Here is a 16568-nt window from a genome sequence, read left to right as displayed (position 1 = left end):
TGCTTGTTTTCTATTCTTCTCTCAACAGGTGATCCAGGAGATTTTTGATTTTTTTCTCCCCCCCCCTTTCTCACTGTCCCTCTCCCCTTCTGTTTTTCCTTTCCTTCCTCTTTCTCTCTCCCTTTCCTATCCCTCACTCATGTCTGTCCCGTCTGTAACATCTGAAAATAAAATATAATAAATAATAAAAACAAAGATCGATCAAATGGACCAATACGGCAATGCCACGATGATCCATTTGGCAAAGTAAATCCATTGGGTATCCTTGTTGGTCTTCAGACAACAATTCTGATGGCTAAAGAACCAAATGGGACAGGCAAAAAAAAAAAAAAAAAGCACATGATGTATATATTATTAACACAAATTTCCTAAAGGAATATATGGATTTGCTTGTACGTCCAACAACTCATGTTTTGAATATGTCTTTCCAACACTCCATTGTTCCAACAGATTGGAAAATTGCTGCAGTTACACCAATTTTCAAAGCAGGTGTGAAGACTGACATGGCTAATTGTCGCCCCATAAGCATACTCCCGGTCATATCTAAAATAGCTGAGAAGTAGGTGGTGAAACTCCTCACTGCTCACCTAGAAAACACCCAACCCTCATTACATCCATTGCGGTTTGGCTTTCGGGCACATCACTCCACAGATACTGCCCTGTGTCTGTTAGTGGAGAACTCGAAAAGCCTGCTGGACAAGAGTCCCTGTGTTGGAGCTGTATTTTTAGATCTGAAGAAGGTTTTCGACTCTGTAAACCATCAGATATTGTTGTCCAGATTGACTCAGTTTAATATCTCCAGTCAGGCTCTTCAGTGGTTTGCCTCATATCTCTCACACAGGAAACAGTGTGTGGTGCTGGATGGGGTTAAATCTCCATATTTAGACTGTGATACAGGGGTTCCTCAAGGATCTGTTCTTGGGCCCTTATTGCTCTCTCTTTTTATCAATAACTTACCTGAAGTCCAAATATATTTGCTCAAATGTATGCGGATGATGCAGTTATACGTAACTATATATACGTAAATCTTTTTTTACATTTCTGTTCATTAACATGCACTGCCCTAAATAAATAAATTAAATTAAAGTAAAGCTAGTTTTCAGCTACGAGCCCGACACGGAACCCAACGTATTAGCCAGAGGTCCCTTTACTACGGTTCGGAGCCGCTGACCTGTTTTATATACCCGTGGAATAGTTTTCTATACGAGATCGCTGCAAAAAGTGCAGCCTTACCTAATGTCCACCTACTGTTACTCATAACCTTTTAATTAACCTTCCCAACACTGTCAAAAGGTTAGCACCTCATACCACAGTGCACCAAAAGCAGTCTCATGAAAGCTCGGAAGGACAAGCCCAGAGCCCAAACCAGACAGTGTAGGAGATGACAAGGTTAGCAATTGTATGGTGAAAATTATACTTTTAGTTAACTTGATTGGCAAAAAGAAAAGTAAATACAAAATCTGCTTCTCACATATAGGGCATTTCCAAGATTTTGTTTTCAAAACTTCTTCAATTTCTTTCATTACAGCTGTCCTGTGCCAGATGTTCTGTTGACCCACAGTGAGAGGCATCATTTCAGAAACACCAGGAAGACTGAAACTCTTCATGTAGCTGAGTATATTCAGTGTTTAAAACAGAAGTTGTGCAGGTCTGAGATCAGCAGTTTTCTGAAACACCAAACGGAGGTCCTGTTAATGCTGATGTATAGTGACACAGTAAAAGGGGTGATTAATGCTTTTGACTTTTTGTATTTAAATTTATCAATAAAACAGCTGCAGCTTTCACTGACAGCACATGTGGTATTTTAACCTTTCTACTGTTTTCTTCAGTTAATTACTGAAGAAAACTACAAAGAGTTACTACAAAGATTGAAGATATAGGATGATCTGTCTGCTGTCATTGGGTGGTGCTGAGGTCTGAATCTGAGGATGGCTCCTGTAATCACAAACAGAACAGAATCATCACAAACTGAAATATAAAGTTTATCTCTCAAATCTGAAATAGAGCTGATCCTTCTCCGTCCTCACACACTCGGGATCTGAAGTTGTTCAGTCCTACAGCTCTGCCGACAGCTGTTTATTTTTTATTTGTTTTAAAGGCCTTACTAACACATTTTCTAATATCATGTTTACCTTTGAGTTGTTGATGCTTTATAAATGGACATCTGCAAAGATGAGATGATGGAGCAGGTTTCAGTCGAGGTTCAGTCTGCTGCTGCATCCTGGTCACAACATACAGAGGTGTTATCAGCTCAGTATTGAACAAGAAACATTAATGTTTCAAATTATTTGTCCTAAAGATGCAAGCTGTACAGAGTACTGCACATGTGACTTTGTGAACATAATTCATTAAAAATAATTTGGACAGTTTTTTAACCTGAATATTTGTAACAAACTCAGTAAAAAAAATGCTAAAAACAATAATCAGAAGAAAAATGTAACATTTTAACTTAAGCTGACAAGCGGAAGTAGTTGGTTTCAGTACATAAGTATCGGGCTTTGCTATTTAATCCGTAGCTATTGACCAATGAGGGGTACCTGAAGTGCCAGGTTTTTAAAAATTGGCATTAATGTCGTTCCACATGTGGAAAGCGACAGAAAACTTGCTGCTGTTTGCACATATTTAATAATCAGCTCTGCACAGGAGCAGAAGCAGAGTCCAGCCTGTTGCTCTTACAGTATAATACTCATAATAAAAGTACAGTAACCGTGGTTAGTCACTGAGCAGCCCCGTGCGTTTCTCTTGATTTCTTTAGTCAGGGTAAATTCATTCACCTGCACGGGTTAGCTAAACAAACTATACAAAACAAGTTTCCTTAGCTAGCTAGGTAGCTAGGTAGCTAGCTAAGGACCTAAATTACGGATTAGCTTACAAACACATTTAACTTACCAAAAATAATGCGGTGGTGCCTCAGGTCCTCCTGTCCGGTAGTCCAATTTACTGAAGAACACCTCAGGCTCTCACTTTGTCGGTAATGTAAATGCTGGACCTCTCAGCATCTGCCATTCCCGAACAGACACATGCAAGTTTGTCCGTGACCGCAGCCGTGTCGTCAGTGTTTTCTCCAGTCATTGGTCAACATTATAATATATGCAAATACATGCAGGTTGGAATCCCCGCCTCCCCAGCGCGCCCCCGGACACCAAAACAGTGCCAGCAGAGTGAAACTGAAAAATGGTTTGAAACCGAAAAATGGATTGAAACGGAAAAGTGGATTGAAACGGAAAAAAAATGGATTGAAACTGAAAAAAAAAATTGTAAGCAAAAATAAAAAAAATTACAGTTTCAATTAATTGTTTTTCACTATCAATTTTTTTTTTCACTTTCAATACAAGATTTTTCAGTACATTTATTTCAGCTACAATATTTTTTTTCGGTTTCAATATTTTTTTTGGTTTCATTTCAAGGTGGCATTGTTCTGATTCCATACGTTAGTGCCCTCACTGACACACAAAACAAAACGACTACACAACAGACTAACTATACACTCCACGTTAAACGTCAGAAATCTTCCACTTCTAAAAACTCTCTGTCTCTCTCACACACATTAGCTCGCTCTGTCTCGCTGGCATTACCGTCACTCCCAAAACTTTTCTTTCTCCTACGTGACGCAGAAAGTTTCCACTGATGGGAAAAAAGATCTCCCTTAATCTTTTTTTTTACTGTTTTTGCACTGTCTTTAGATAAGGCTTTAAAACACACACACACACACACACACAAAACCATGATGACAGTATTTAGAAAAAAGCATGGCATATATATTTTTTATCATAACTCTGGATTTACTGGCCTGTGATTAAAATTTAAAAACCGGTGTATACTTTGTAGTCCGAACTTTCAACACGGGCTGAAAGACTCAGCGTGGCTGCAGCTTGTTGCTGTGTCAGCTTAAATCAGTCATGTGGTTTGGAGGTGCAGCGTGTCCGTGGACCATGGAGGGTTAATAACACTCACCTTCATTCCATTTCCAGAGCGTAATTATGGGCTCAAATTGTGGTCATAAATATTTTGTACTTGTAAATCAGTTTTGTACTTGTAAATCAGGATTTGTATGTGTAAAAAGAATTTGTGTGTGTGTAAAAAAGTTTTGTATGTGTAAAAAAGATTTGTGTGTGGACTTAGCCAAAAAATACGTGAGAAAGTCTGCACTCAGGATTCAAGTTACAAGTAAGAATTTTGACCCTATTTTTCTTCCTTTCATCTGATTGGCCAATGTCATGTCAATCACAAATTTAACTATCCAATCAGAGAAGAGATGGGTTTGGCTGTCAGAGGGGTGTTTTTTTGAACTGCAGGTCCTTGAAGGGTAATACAGTTTGAAGCTGGAGGATATCTATATAAATATCCAATAGAAGCTGTTGAAAGGATAAAGTTGTGGTATATCAGTGGTTAGAAATACCATTATTACTTTAGGATTAGTCTAACACGAAGTCAGTGCTGACCCGGGACCATTGCTGTTAGTCACAGTGTCCAGCATAAAGGTCCTTTCACACTGGATCCAGCATGTGCTGCTAATGCTAACTGCTAACTAAAAGTTAAGGATTCAGAATTTGTTGCGCTGGCTGCTGAGCTCTGTGGGTTTTTGCAGCAGTTCTACCTGTACTATATGCACCTGCTCCTTGTCGTTTCTATCTCTGACTTTATGTCCTCTACAAGAGTTTCTGGGTTTTTTTTTGCTAGTTCTTCAAATGTTCAATAAAAACACGGATGCTAATTCATAACAAAGAAAGCTTTGTAGGTATCCCCACTAGTGAAGACTGTCATTTCTACAACACTGCCCCCCCCCCCCCCCCCGGAGTTTCGCAGCGCTATTGAAAAGGTTCGGGAGGTCCCTGTGTTAAGCACGTAAACCTGTGACACAAAAATCACCAAACTGAGACACCCACAGACTATTTCCCTTCGTGGTGATGAAGGAAAATGCTGGGCTGGCATGTAAAAGGGCATTTATTCCCTTCAAGGACCTGAAGCTCCATAATAAGCTCCATCCCCTCCAACAGCCAAATCCATCTGTTCTCTGATTGGATAGTTAAATTTGAGATTGACATGACATTGGCCAATCAGATGAAAGGAAGAAAAATAGGGTCAAAATTCATACTTGTAACTTGAAACTTGAGTGCAGACTTTCACACAAATCTTTTTTACACACACACAAATTCTTTTTACACATACAAAACTGATTTACAAGTACAAAATATTTATGACCACAATTTGAGCCCATACGTAACAACCAACAACCTGTGTGAAATCTGAAATTCCCATGGTGTTGTTCAAAATGGGCAACTTCCAGCGCCGCTCTGAGCTGGCAGCCAGTATCAGCAGCTCCAACCTGACCAAGTCCTTTTTTCTCTTTAATATATGTTTCTTTATTGTTTTTGTGTTTATTGTTTTTGTTTTTCTATTGCAGACTGCTGTCCCCCACAATGGAGCTCAGAATTCTATGGACAATGGTGTTCTTTATTACATTTTTTACGGCGTCTTTGTCCGGAGAGCGCGTGGAGGTCCGACCTCCCATTGTTTACAGCAGGGTTCAGCGTTAGCCGTCGGAGCATTCGCTGCCCTGCCTACAGCCGAGCAAGCTAACATCCCCCGCGAGGTGATGAGGAAGAGACGCGGTACTCGGGCCAGGATCGGGCGTCGCAGTAAAGTTAGGAGATACCGGCCAGCGATTCCATCTGTTATTATGGGGAATGTGAGATCTCTCCCCAATAAAGTAGACGAACTGGCGGCTCTTACCCGACATCAGAGGAGCTACAGGTAGGGTTGCCAACTCCCTGAAAAATAAATAAGGGACACCTCGTGGCCAGGGCCGGGCGACCCAGTTGTCTTCACCCTTCCCAGTGTGGTGAATTTTCTAGCTCTTTTTTTGTGTGTGAAATTATTTTTTTAACCATTTGACTTGAAGTTAATTTAAGTAGATGCATATTCTATTCTTTGTGATATGAACACATGTGAAACAAATGATCATTTAGCCATTTATTTTTAGCTCAAAATGACAACATTAACACAGTAAAACAGGTCTCTTTCTTAAACAGAAGCCTGTCATGCTTAACTTTTGAAAATATAAGTAAATCTTTCTTTAAAAGCACTCTGTCCTGCTTAACTTAAAATAATAGAAAACAATAGAAAGAAAAACATTCTTGTAACAGTGCACATTTAGTGCATTAGTACAATTGGCTTCAGTTGAGGTATTATTTCAGCGTTTCTAATGCTAATCAGCTGCTCCTGTTTGTAAACCCGCTTGTTCCCATGATTACGCATCTTAACTCATCATCATTATTCATCTATGTATTACTTTTATGTATTAGTCATCTATTTGTTGTAATCATCTATCCTTGCAGTTGTTTATTACACAAAATAAATTATATTATCACACTTCTGGCCACATAGCGCTGATATTCACTGCACATGCCCATATTAACTTTTTCCAGCCAGGTGTTTTCCTTTTCCCATTCTTCCCTTTCTCTGAGGGGAACAAACATTGCTGCTCTAATGCTGGGCTCACACTGTGCGATTTTTGGCCCATTTTGAGCCGATTTTTGAGTGATCGGACCGATTTTGGCCTTCATCGTGCGTCGTGTAGTATACGTGGGGTAACGAGAAGTGATTAACACCTCACGACCAGCTCCCGATCATCAATCGCTCGTGAGGGTCTCACCACAGGCGCTCACACTGCTCACGCGCAAACGTAAACGTTGGTGAAAAAGACGTTGATCTGGACACAAGCGATGGAGGCACAACTTGTAGAACTTTGGAAAGCTCATCCGAGCCTTTTCGATGTGGCATCACAAAATTATCACGACCACAACAACCGTGAAAATAGTTGGATTTACACTGCTGCTCAATCACAGCTGCCTGATCAATGTTTTTCATTAGCAATTTAGCAAAGTTGATGGTGGTGGTGTGTGTGTGTGAGTGAAAGACAGAGAGAGCGAGCGACAGATTTTCTGTTATAACCTTCATGTTATGGAGGCACAGTGTGAGCACTCAGGTCGCATCAGAGCATCGGGCGGTATAGTGTGAGAGTACATCGTGACATACGAACTTCTAACCCCTGCGAGTCAATCGTGCAGTTTGAGCAGGAGCTGAATAACGTGACTGAAAAAAATCGCACAGTGTTTGCCCAGCTTTAGGTGTACTGTCGTCCGAGACTTGCACCGCAGTGTCGGCGTTTGTTCCCCTGTTGGCCATGCTTCTTGTTGTGGTCATCTGTTGTCTTCCGGTATTTTCTCCGCAAGCGACCTTTCCTCGAGATGAGATGAGCGGTAATCTGAATTGTCATACTCGAATTGTCATAAGTGTGCTGTCAGCTCATTGGTCACAAAGCAGGAGAGGGGCTGGGAATTATGTTTTCAAACAAAGCGTTAATTCCATAAACATTTATAGACTACTTTTGATTCTCACTGTATTACGGGACAAAGTGCGTCCCTTATTAGCTCAATACGGGACGTGTGCTTTTGTTTCGAAATACGGGACGATTCCGTATTTTAAGGGACGGTTGGCAACCCTAGCTACAGGGAGTGCAGCCTGATGTGCTTCACAGAGTCGTGGCTAACTGCGCTAACTCCGGACTCACACGTAAACATGGATGGTTTTCATCTGATCCAGGCCGACAGAACAACGGAGAGTGGTAAGAAGAGAGGAGGGGGTCTGGCTGTGTTTGTGAACGATAGATGGTGTAACTCTGGGCATTTATCTATCAAAGAGACGCTATGCTGTTAGGACATTGAGCTGCTAGCGGTTAGCATGAGACCGTACTATCTACCGCGAGAGTTTACACACATGATTATGATAGCTGTGTATGTCCCGCCCTCTGCTAGCGCTGCAGCAGCCTGTGAGGTCCTGCACACTGTAACCAGCAGACTCCAAACACAGCACCCTCAGGCCCTTTTCCTGATCTCTGGGGACTTTAATCACATCTCCCTGTCCTCCACTCTCCCCAGGTACTTGGGTTTTCACCTGAATAAATAAACTGGACTAGAGCCACAACACTGATGCTCTTTACAGGAAGGGTCAGAACAGACTCTACCTGCTGAGGTGGCTGAGGTCATTTGGAGAACAGGGAGCACTTTTAAGACCTATGACTCTGTGGTGGCATCTGTCATTTTTTACAGTGTGGTATGTTGGAGCAGCAGTTTATCAGCAGCTGAGAGGAAGAGGTTGGACAAACTCATCAGAAAGGCCAGCTCTGTTCTGGGATGCACCCTGGACCCAGTGCAGGTGGTGGGAGACAGAAGGACTGTGGCCAAAATAACATCTCTGGTGGACAGAGTCTCCCACCCCATGCTTGTAAATGTTGCGGAACTGCAGAGCTGCTTCAGTGACAGACTGCTGCATCCTCGATGCATGAAGGAGTGTTTCCACAGGTCCTTCCTCCCTGCAGCTGTCAGACTGTACAATCAGAACTGCTCCCAACAAACATAGATGTTTACATCTGCGCTGTAACTGCAATAATTTAATCAACCGATTCGCACTACAACCTGGTTTGCCTCTTAGTAATTTTTATTTAATTTAATAACTGTACAGTACTCTCTGTATATAGTAACCATTGTACTTAATGTAAATATGTAAGAAAAATTGTGTATGTTTCTGTTCTGTGTCCTGTGTACTGTTTGTTTGTATATGTGCCTTTATGACTGCTGTTAGAACGAAACTTCCCCTTATGGGACAATTAAAGGATTGTTCTATTCTATTCTATTCTAAGTGCTCTGACACAATCATAAGCATCGCTTGCTACTGAAAACAAGAAAAAAGCCAGTCCATGCTATGGGATGAACCATTTGTTAATGGTGGAGGGGGGTAACACTATGCAGTATATTCAGTTTAGCATTTATATTTACTGTTAACTGTAACTACGCTAAAAGTGTTAATGCTATCTTATTTTAATAAACAACACTGTCATATGCAAAACTAGGGTGGCACTTGGGGTGGCAAAGGCTTATTTTAGGGTGGCACTTGCCACCCCATGCCAACCCTTCTAGATACGCCCCTGAGTGGTTTACAAGTTGGGACGAATACTATGGAGACATGCTCATAGTGTTCTAGATGGAGTAATGGTCTTACCAAGAATGCTTGTTTAAAGTTGACATTGAACTGTTCTTTTCCATCTTTGTAGGGAAATTATTCTGTTGCAATATAATGAGCTAATTTAGTTGTGCTAGTAAGTGTTGGCTAATTCTATCATGTAGATAGCGAAAGCCTCTGTGAGGAACTCATTTTTTACAGTAGTGTAAATTTTCTTTTTTTGCATTATGGAAGAAGACTTATTTTCTGTTGTAATAATCACATATTAAATCATATCACATTAGTTATAGTAATATCCCTGTCTCACTTTAGTATAGTAAGAGCATTCCTGTCACCAGTTTGCATGCATGTGTTATGTTATCACAGTCAGGCCATTGTAATGGGAGACACTAAAGAGATAGTAAGACTAACCCTTCTTATAGAGGGATGTATATTTTTTAGGTAGGGGCCCTGTTGTAAAGGTGATGACATTCAGATGTCTTGCTCTTACGGGGATGACGGCTTAGCAGAAAGCAAGGTCATAATTCTCTCTGTGAGGGAGGAGGTATAGAAAAGCCTGCCTAGAAAAGCGCTATATAAATGCAATCCATTATTATTATTATTATTATTATTATTAGTATTATCCATCTTCATCCGCTTTATCCGAGGCCGGGACGCGGGGGCAGCAACCTAAGCAAAGAGGCCCAGACCTCCCTCTCCCCAGCCACCTCCTCCAGCTTATCCGGGGGAATACCAAGGCGTTCCCAGGCCAGCTGAGAGATATAATCTCTCCAGCGTGTCCTGGGTCTGCCCCGGGGCCTCCTCCCGGTGGGACATGCCTGGAACACCTCACCCAGGAGGCGCCCAGGGGGCATCCTTGTCAGATGCCCGAACCACCTCAGCTGAGCCCCTCCCGGATGGCCGAACTTCTCACCCTATCTCTAAGGGAGAGGCCAGCCACCCTTCAGAGGAAGCTCATTTCTGCCGCTTGTATCCGCGATCTCGTTCTTTCGGTCACTACCCACAGCTCGTGGCCATAGGTGAGGGTAGGGATGTAGATCGACCGGTAAATTGAGAGCTTCGCTTTTACACTCAGCTCCCTCTTCACCACGACGGACCGGTGCAGCGTCCGCATTACTGCAGCTGCAGCCCCAATCCGTCTGTCGATCTCCGGCTCCCTTCTCCCATCACTCGCGAACAAGACCCCGAGATACTTGAACTCCTCCACTTGGGGCAGGAACTCATCCCCGACCCGGAGTGGGCACTCCACCCTTTTCCGGCTGAGAACCATGGCCTCAGATTTGGAGGTGCTGATCCTCATTCCCGCTGCTTCACACTCGGCTGCAAACCGTTCCAGTGCGAGCTGGAGGCCCTCACCCGATGGAGCCAACAGAACCACATCATCTGCAAAAATCAGAGATGATATTCTGAGGCCACCAAAGCAAAAGCCCTCCGCCACTTATTATTATTATTATTATTATTATTATTATTATTATTATTATTATTATTATTATTATTATTATTATGATCCTAGTGTTGCTCGGATGCTTGTCTCCACATTGCAATGTTTTTATTAAACCACTTCGAATCAAGCTCACTGGGTGTGTTGCAGGTTATTGTTAAATTTTCCATTTTCCAGCATTAATGTCAATGACATTTTAGCGTCAATGACATTAAAACTAGGTTCTTTCTTGTCTGGCTACTTGCAGAAGTGAGAACATTCCTCTGTTTCAGCCTTTGAGAGAGCTATTCATGCCTGAATTTTGTCTTCACTAATGCAATAGTCTTTTTAAGTTGTCATTGCCTCAATGCTTAGCTGACTGCAGCACAGTTACCAATTGGCACCTACAACAGAGACCACTGTTGAGGTTTAAATTTATAATCTTAAATGCTTATATACTGATTATATTGCTTTATATAAGAGAGGCCCAACTCTTAGTACTGACAGGAAATTACATGATTTTGCAGGCAGAAAGTGAAACTAAGCAGAGTGTTCGATTGAAACTTAAAGTGTGGTGTGACGTGGAGAAGAAGTATATAAATAACTAGGCTTCCTTTTTGTGCTTTAGACCTGAGATGATGATCTTTAATTTTACATATCCCGGGACATGGAGACCTGAACACACGAACACATAAAGATCATTTTTAAAGTAAAAAGACCACTTTGAGCCGTGTCTTTTTTGGCCGTAAAGAATCCAAAGAACCGAATTTAATACCACATATAACTCATATTATCAACCTTATACTAGCTATTAGTCAGTTTTGAAGGGAGATGTTTTTAAACCTTTTTTTGTTAAGCAATTTTTAATAGTTTTACAGCCTGTACAGCCCTTTGGTCAACAGCTCTTGTTTTAATTGTGGGTTGTTAAACAATTAGTCAGACCATCAGTTCTTAAGATCCTCAAAACCACAGCTGAATCAAAGTTTTTTTTCTACTAACAATTATTTTTAAATGTATTTTAACTATAGTCTTAAATTATTAAATTTTAGTCTACTATTTATCTATTTATACATTATACATTAATTTATACATTAATAACTCAGTTGCTTACATACATGTGAAAATGTTCAGATTAAAGGTGTGTGTGTTTACAAGAATTTTATGTATTTAATATTAATTTTTGTGATGTAATGAGCTTTTGTACCAAACAAAGTTTTTTATTGCTGTTTTTACATCCCACAACATCAAGCAGTTAAATTAGCTATTACTGAATATAGCACTAACTCACCTCTCTGCAGCTGGTGCCTGCCGGACTTTAAAATGAACGTAGTGTTCGTGGGACTGGTCACTCTTTAAGGACACACAGGTGGGTTCAGGCTCATGTTCAACTCTTTGAAGGATCCTGTTAATTCAAGCTCTTTAATTAAAGCATCAAGACGTGCTTAAATACAATTTTATATTCGTGTAATCTTACTTGTTTTTTAAGGACTGTTTTTGTCCAAATCTACAAATGACACCCATCAGCACGTTGCTCTTAGAGGACACACCACTGAATCCATGACTCAGTTGTTTGTCACTGTCCTCACACTGATCCATGCTGCTCAATTCAGCTCACACACACTTTCTACCTGCAGAGGAAACACAAATCATTCATGTGCACATCAACTGAAATCCTCCTTTCATCATGTGTGCTGTCCAAATATCAGCTGCTTCTTTCCTGCTTCATCTCAGTGTCAGCTGGATGCAGTCAGACAGCAGTGTGAGGCAGAGGAAGCTGCCATCAGCTGCTCTGCTATCAGTCCACTAGACCAGTGTTTCCCAACCTTTTGGAGCCATAGCACACATTTCACATTAGAAAAATCACATGGCACACCACCAAACAAAAATGTCACAAAAAGCATGTTGATCATTTTCCCCCACAAACCAGGTATAGCGGAATTGGTTCGGTTTTTCCCTAGTATACCTTTGTTTTACTTTGTTCTGATCTCTACTCATGCTAGGGCCTTCATCTGGGTCAGAATTTTCTCCAGGACCCAGGACAGACTGACTACTTTTTCTTTTCAAATATCCAATATTGCTATTACGCACTGCGTCATCACATAGCATGATTATTATGTAATTTCTTATTTGTCTTCTTCTATTTTACTGGCAGTTGGCAACCACTTAAATTAGAGAAGGCACTGCTCTTTAGTGTAAGAGGATGTAACCGTTCTGCCCATTACCTAAGCCGGTCGCTTAGAGTACTAATCAGGTATAACCAGTTAATCTTCCATGGCGCACCTAATAATTTCTCACGGCACACCTGTGTGCTGCAGCACAGCGGTTGGGAAACACTGCTCTAGATCGAGCAATGATGCACACACGAAGCTTCAGTCGATTAATATTCAGTCAGTTCAAAATGTTTGAACAACATTTTCAAACATTTCAGCTGATCCATGATTCAAAGAGGATCAGTAGGGTTAAAAGCTCCACTCTAATTATTCCTGCTGAGTTTGTGTGTAAAAAATATTCAAAATCGTATTTCCATCACATATCAGTCAGAAGTTCCTGAATGCATAATGAGCACTGTGAGAATATTTAGTTTATGAAACAAACAAACAAACAAAACCATCAGACACTGTCAGTGAATATTTGGATTAATTATCAGTGGTTTGATTAACTGGAATTCATTTACTGTCAGTAATTAAGTTTACCTCCAGATTCCTGCAGCTCTAAAACCACTCATCTATATTTACTTCATATAGTTAGCAGCATGTAAAGCAGTCAGACAGTCAAAAAAAGCACTGAAACCATGAGTACCTAATACCTGATATCCAAACACTATACATTAGCAACATCTTTTGATGAGAATCAAACAGCAACAAAAGTGATTTCAATAGTCCATAAAGGAAATATGAACTTAAGCACCTGACTACAATCAAACACTTTAAACTAGCATGACTGTGATTTTATTTTGAAAGGAAGGATAAGAAACAGCAGCAAACTTCTCTGTATAAATTTAGTGGAAAGATGACAGCTTTGTTCTAGGAAATAAGAACACAACAGTTTGTTGTGTGAAAAAAGCAAATATAAGTTAAACAGTAAAGTTCCTAAAGACAAACTGTTAAAAGAGGAAACAAAGAAAACTTAGTTTCTGCAAACACACACACCAACAACAAGCTCCACTCCACACCTAGCCACTAAACACGGACACACAGGTGAGCTGCTTCCTGGAAGGAGGCGGGACTCCACCTGAAGAGTGTGAGAGGGCCACACCTTCATGTGTTTACTCCAGAAATATGCTGTCTGACTGCACAGACTGGCTCAGATCACTCGTGTCATGTTTCTGTGAAACACTGAAGTGATCTCGGGCCCTCCAAGGTTTGGAGGCCTATCTCCACCCACCACCACTTCCCCTGCCGGTGGCGGACTCCCTCAGGTGTCGGTGCGTTGGTGGTTCTTTGTATCTGGGGGTGGGCGTCCGGGTACACACCGGCTCACTCCTTGGCGGCCGCTTATTGGGGCTCGCTCGGGCCACTTTGGAGGTGGGGTGCCCTCGGCCTCTCGGCCTGGGGCTCGGTCACTCAGGCACAGCTGGCTGCCGGCGGAGCTCACGGGCGCGTCACTGCAACTCCCCCTGGCTTCTGCTCCGCGGCTGCTGAATGAGCCCTCATCTGGGACTCTCCTCAGCTCTTACTGGGACAGTGGCGCGGCTGCCCCTCTGTGGGTCTTCCTTGGTCTCTTGTGTTCTGGGGGCCTCTGGATGTCTGGAGTTTTGATCTCCTCCATACCTGCTTCATACCATAGAGGACAGGGCGTGGCTCCCCACACTCCCTAGCAGATCATTACATGGAGAAACCTTTGGAATGCAAGCATGCTGATCCACACAGGTATGCACACAGGTGTACACACGGGTATTCACAGACGCGGACTACAGCTTTCTTGGCTGCTGCCTCAAAGCACACTGTGCGCTGTCTATCTTGCGTGCTGCACAATATCGTTTATTATTTAGTAACTATTGATATCTACTGCTAGCTAGTTTATTGTGATGGTGCTTTTTTTTTTTTTCTCTTATTATGTTGCTCTTTGTTGTTTGCTGTCTTCTCTGTTTTTTTTTCTCCATACAGGTGACCCAGGAGTTTTGTTTTTTTTGTTTGTTTGTTTTTTTCTCTCTTCCCCCCCTTCTCACCGTCTCTTCTCCCCTTTGGTTTTCTTTCTTTCTCTCCCTCTCTTTCTTTCATTCTTTCCCCCTGTCCTATCCCACAGTTATGTCTGTCCCGTTTGCAACTGAAAATAAAATAAATTCATAATTATAAATAAAGGTCAATCAAATGGACCAATATGGCAAGGCCATGATGATCCACTTGGTAAAATAAATCCGCTTGGCATCTTTCTTGGCCTCAAGACAACAATTCTGATGGCTATAGATCCAAACGGGACAAAAAAAAAAAACACTGAAGTGATGCTAACGGCTGTCGTTAGGCTCACTGACAGCAGTGCTGATGTGTTCATGTCAAACACTGGCTCAGGTCAGACTCCTTCATCCTTCTCCAGCGTGAGGCCGCCCTCAGATCCACGGGAGCTCTGACCTTTGACCTCCTGACCCTAATCATTTTAGTCTCTTTGCGTCTTTAAATGCAAATCCATCCAAACTGTAGCCGAGCAAAAGAAGCTGGAAGCTGTTCTAAGAATGATGTTCATACCAGAGTTTGTGTTTCCAGCTCAGACGTGTTAAACGCTGCTGCTACATTTGTCATTTCCTGCTTTCACTTCCATCCATGTCAAAATGCTGAACTCATCTTATCTCTTTAATGCAGTAAAACAGGAGCTGTAAGTCTGACATTTATTTACTGTCATCACAAACACACACAGCTGGATTAGCACCCAACTTTGATTAAACATTTATTTAGCATTGAGATGTCAATCTTGACCATAAGTCATCCCCTGCTCCTGGTCTCCCGAGGCAGATGGGTCCAGGGTGGCCAAACAAAGAGCAATTCAGACGATTCCTAAAAAGGAAATAAATCATTACAGAGGTCCCACTCTGGAGCCAGGGTAGAGAAGTCAAGTGCCCGGTAGCTGGATCTCAGCCCATGGGATTGGCCCAAACTGAAGATCTGAACAACCCTGACGGTCCTCCTTCAGGAGGTTTAGTTTATTTGAACCTCTCACTGGGGCTACTGTCAGGATATCCGTAACTGAATCTTTGGCTTCTCTTTATTCTCTGACATAGAAGATGAAGATGGACAGATTAGAGCTTCCTACCTGTAACAAATCCATCACAGAGTCCTGTTCAAATCATGAAGTCAGAGCTCCTGCTCACCATCACTCCCCGTCACCACCACCCCCACTCACTGCAGGTTACAGTAAACTAGGGTCCAGGTGTGGATGGTTATTAGCTTCTTGACTCACCACAACATCTCTGAATATTTGTGAAAACCTACAATGATTGATATTTATGATTATCAGTTACTAAATATTTTCAAGGTTATTTTACAAATCCAGACTGAACCAGACAGAGTGACAGGAAACTCATCCAGTGTTGGGACTAACGCGTTATTAAGTAACGCGTTACAGTAACTACGTTATTATTGTGGTAACGAGCACGGTAACTAGTTATTATGCCAAAATCAGGAACGCGTTACTCGTTACTGGGATTTAGATAGGGTCGTTACTCGTTACTTCGTGTGGTGGCTATCGCGGAGCTTCCACAGATTCAGTAACATTAGCAAGTGGTGGAGGCCAGCAGGTGGATGAGAGAAAGCAACACGTTCTCGATGAAGGAAAAGGGACGCAGAAGGAAAAGAGACCCGAGGCGGCCGCCGGTCCAAGTGTGAACTGAACTTCAGGTAAGAAGTTATGACCTGCAGTCTCTCTGGGTCAGATATGAACCAAGTTTAGGTGGAGTTTATTTTCGTTGTGCTGACTTTTTCCGTACTGCGTGCTAGCTAGCATGACGGAGTTTCTATACAGCTGGGTGGGTGCTATGAAGTTAATGATGTTGAACTTTATTTTGTTCATAAGTTATTAGAGTTGCCAACCGTCCCGTCTGGTATTCAGAGAAAATATTACGCGTTTGTTATTGAGGTGAAAAGGAACAGTTTGTCCCGTAATTCAGCTACAATGAAAAAGGCACAAAGCTGGAGTT

At 41.9% G+C, this 16568-nt stretch overlaps 1 protein-coding gene across 4 annotated transcripts in view; it reads right to left on the bottom strand.

Moving 5' to 3' along the window:
• Nucleotides 1-13626, bottom strand: part of LOC146668999 (NLR family CARD domain-containing protein 3-like) — a 41576-nt gene extending 27950 nt beyond the window's left edge. The window contains exons 1-3 of one of the 4 annotated variants that reach the window (XM_085405396.1): nucleotides 13570-13626; nucleotides 11916-12069; nucleotides 11730-11843 (exon numbers count right to left, since the gene is read on the bottom strand). In XM_085405396.1, coding sequence (XP_085261522.1) covers nucleotides 11730-11843; nucleotides 11916-12037 — 236 coding nt within the window. In that variant the 5' untranslated portion in view covers nucleotides 12038-12069; nucleotides 13570-13626. Of the gene's footprint in view, nucleotides 1-1471; nucleotides 1936-2132; nucleotides 6865-11729; nucleotides 11844-11915; nucleotides 12070-13569 lie in introns of those variants that run through there. The other 3 variants (XM_085405398.1, XM_085405399.1, XM_085405397.1) reach the window with 3 other exon arrangements.
• Between the last annotated feature and the right edge of the window lie 2942 nt (nucleotides 13627-16568).

The sequence above is a fragment of the Rhamphochromis longiceps genome, linkage group LG5 (genome assembly GCF_057381845.1).
Source record: "Rhamphochromis longiceps isolate RC_006_pf linkage group LG5, R_longiceps_female_GT1.1, whole genome shotgun sequence".
Taxonomy (NCBI): Eukaryota; Metazoa; Chordata; class Actinopteri; order Cichliformes; family Cichlidae; genus Rhamphochromis; species Rhamphochromis longiceps.
Note: the sequence above shows the minus strand (reverse complement) of the source record. Positions and strands in the feature narration are given on the sequence as shown.